General features: G+C 35.3%; 1 protein-coding gene across 1 annotated transcript in view; it reads right to left on the bottom strand.

Annotated features, from left to right (window-relative positions):
• Positions 1–2,720, bottom strand: part of POLQ (polymerase (DNA directed), theta) — a 124,853-nt gene that overhangs the window by 63,108 nt on the left and 59,025 nt on the right. Inside the window, 1 exon segment of the mRNA XM_011971618.1 lies at positions 360–2,718. Within this exon segment, the coding sequence (XP_011827008.1) occupies positions 360–2,718 (2,359 nt within the window).

Genomic DNA, 2,720 nt, shown 5'->3' with positions numbered 1-2,720 from the left:
AAGAAAAAGAAAAAAAAGAAAAGAATTCATGAGCACTGATGATTAATAAAAACCATTATGTTACAACATTAATATACCATCAAAGAACTGTCACATTCATATTCAAAATATATATTATCCTTATTTTTGTAAACTTTTATTCTAATATATATTACATGTTCCTTTTATACTGGAGGGCAACTACCATTAATTATCAATTTAGGTATGCTGAATAAATAAGGCTGTTCTATACCTAAATCCACAGCGGAGATACACACTACAATTTGAACAGATTATATTTAATACCTAACATTGAGAAATCTCTTATCTCAGTCTACTAGTTTATAAACATGAAAAAATAAAATTAAAAAAGTTCTTACCTTGCTTAAACCTACCACCAATAGTAGCAGTTTTAGAAGATGTGAAACTTCTAAGCTTTTCACAAGCCAGTGAGATGGAAAATCGCTTTTTGCACCGCCACTCCTTAATGAATGTTTGAAAAAGATTTTGGTCACTTGCTACATCAATTATGGCCAAACTTTCTGAACTGCTTGAGGCTGGAGTTAACTGTAATCCATCCTGTGATAACTGAAGTGAAAAGCCTGTGTCACTAATAGGGTTGTTGTCTTTGAACCCATTTCTACTCTCTGGACTTAAATCGTGGTTTTTAATATCTGAAGGTGAGTCAAATAAATAACTTTCACCAGGTTGTAAAACATTATTAGTTTTCCAACGGTTTACAGGTGTTTCAAGAATCCCTGGAAATGTCAGTTTAGAAGCAGATGTTGGAACGGGTGTAGGAGGAATGAGACCATTATCATCAACTATATCGCTTTCTTTACGAGGTAAGAGGGATGAGGTTTCACCATGATTGGCATTGTTTTCTAGCATCTCAATCTTGCTTTTTACTTCACTATTAGAAGAAAATGAAATTCCCTGCACTTGGTTTGTCTCCAAGTTTGAAATAACTTCTTGTTCTTCATTTAACTCTGTATTTTTTCCATTCAAACTAGACAAGTTTATAGTCACTGATTTTAGGTTTTCATTTTCTAGTGGACTGGACACTTTATCTAAAATCCTTTGCAGTCCTGGACTTAGATCAAATGATGCCCCTGACCATATGAATGAATGATTTTGCCTGGTCCCAGTTAATTTTGATTTTTCAGCCCTTTCATCTTGATCTCCTCCATCTTGATCACCTTGGTGGTGCTCATCAAGTACTGGATCATTTAGTTCTAATGCTCTAGGATATACTACAGTATGATGCTTCTCTTGAACAGGAAATATATCCGCATTGTCCAAAGCTTCAACCATCTGAACAGAATCCATTTCTGAAAATATAACAGATTCATCATTGGAAAAAGTCAACTGCTGGCAGGTATCTTGATTCTCATTTACATTTGATTTTTTAATTAGGTCTTCTTGTTGTAGACACAGAGAATCACTAAAATGGTGTGATGTTACTTCTGAAGGAAGGGGTTCTTTCGTTTGCACATCAGGTAATTGTTCTTTTACTAGATAGTCATCACTGAAACTATCAAAGAGTAAACTGTCACTCATATTCAAACTTGTTTCAGGAACTGGAAGACATTCTCCTTCTACACCAGTGGGAGTTCTCTTTTGAGGAATCAGAGGTATAACTGGTTTCACAGTTTCTTGTGTTTGATAACCTTGAAGAAAACTATTTAATTGAGAATCAGTAACAGAAAGTTCATTCTTTTTAAAACAAAGACCATTTTCCTCCAATAGTATTGGAGAATGGAAAATTGGGCTTTCTGGAGTCAGGATATCAACCCCATGCGAATCAGTGCTTTGTTTCATAGTACCTACAGTCTTAAGATCCAAATGATCTATCTTAGTCACTCCTAGAGGATGCTGCTTAGCAGGAAAAGGAATGTGACACTCTTTCTGAAAAGAGTTCATCAAGTTCTGTTGGACTACGCTCTTCTGCATTATCCCTGCTGCCAGGTTGGTGTCCTTTGCTCCTAGTTTGGTACTTTCAGTTGCCATCTGTTGCATTATTTTCTCTGACTGAGTATCCAGGTAGAAACTATCTTCAAAATCACAGTCAGAAATATGATTATTTCTAGTTTTGTTTGTTGTGTAAGTACCCGTTTTTTCTTGTAGTCTAGAAATATTTAGAAAATTCTCATGCTGGCCTCCTGATTTGCTAAATGCTCCAGTTGATGGAAATACTTCACTGGGTATTGCAGTTCTGCTTATATCATCTCCTAATGCCTGAAAATGACTTGGTTTATTTTCCTCCGTATTAAGCTTTATCCTTTCACAATTAATAGTAACATTTGAGTCTCTATTTATGTAACTACTGACTGCTTCACAGGGCATTTGTCTCTCTATTATATTTTTCTGTTGGGTAAAAGTGCTTGTCTGTTCATGAGATTGCTTTTGCGGGTACTGGTTAATTGGATCGGAGTCACAGTGTTTCACATAAACATTCTGGTTTTTTGAATCATTTTGTATCAGCACTTCATTTATTTTTTCTGCCTCAACAGCTACTCCTCTGCCCTTTTCACCAACCACACCAGTGGCCTGACAAGTCACATTTTTACTCTGAGATCCTGTGACAATGTCTTCCACAAAATTGTCATTAGTTAGTGTTATGTTCCGTGAACAACTTTGCTTTATTTGTAATGGGAATGATATTTTGTTATCTTTTTCCTTACCACTCAAAGATACATTTTTATCAAATGGCCCTGAATTTCTAAATTCCGTATTCTTCT

Source organism: Mandrillus leucophaeus, unplaced genomic scaffold (assembly GCF_000951045.1).
Source record: "Mandrillus leucophaeus isolate KB7577 unplaced genomic scaffold, Mleu.le_1.0 Scaffold123, whole genome shotgun sequence".
Classification (NCBI taxonomy): Eukaryota; Metazoa; Chordata; class Mammalia; order Primates; family Cercopithecidae; genus Mandrillus; species Mandrillus leucophaeus.
The sequence above is the reverse complement of the archived record's forward strand: the minus strand, read 5'-3'. Positions and strand labels throughout refer to the sequence as shown.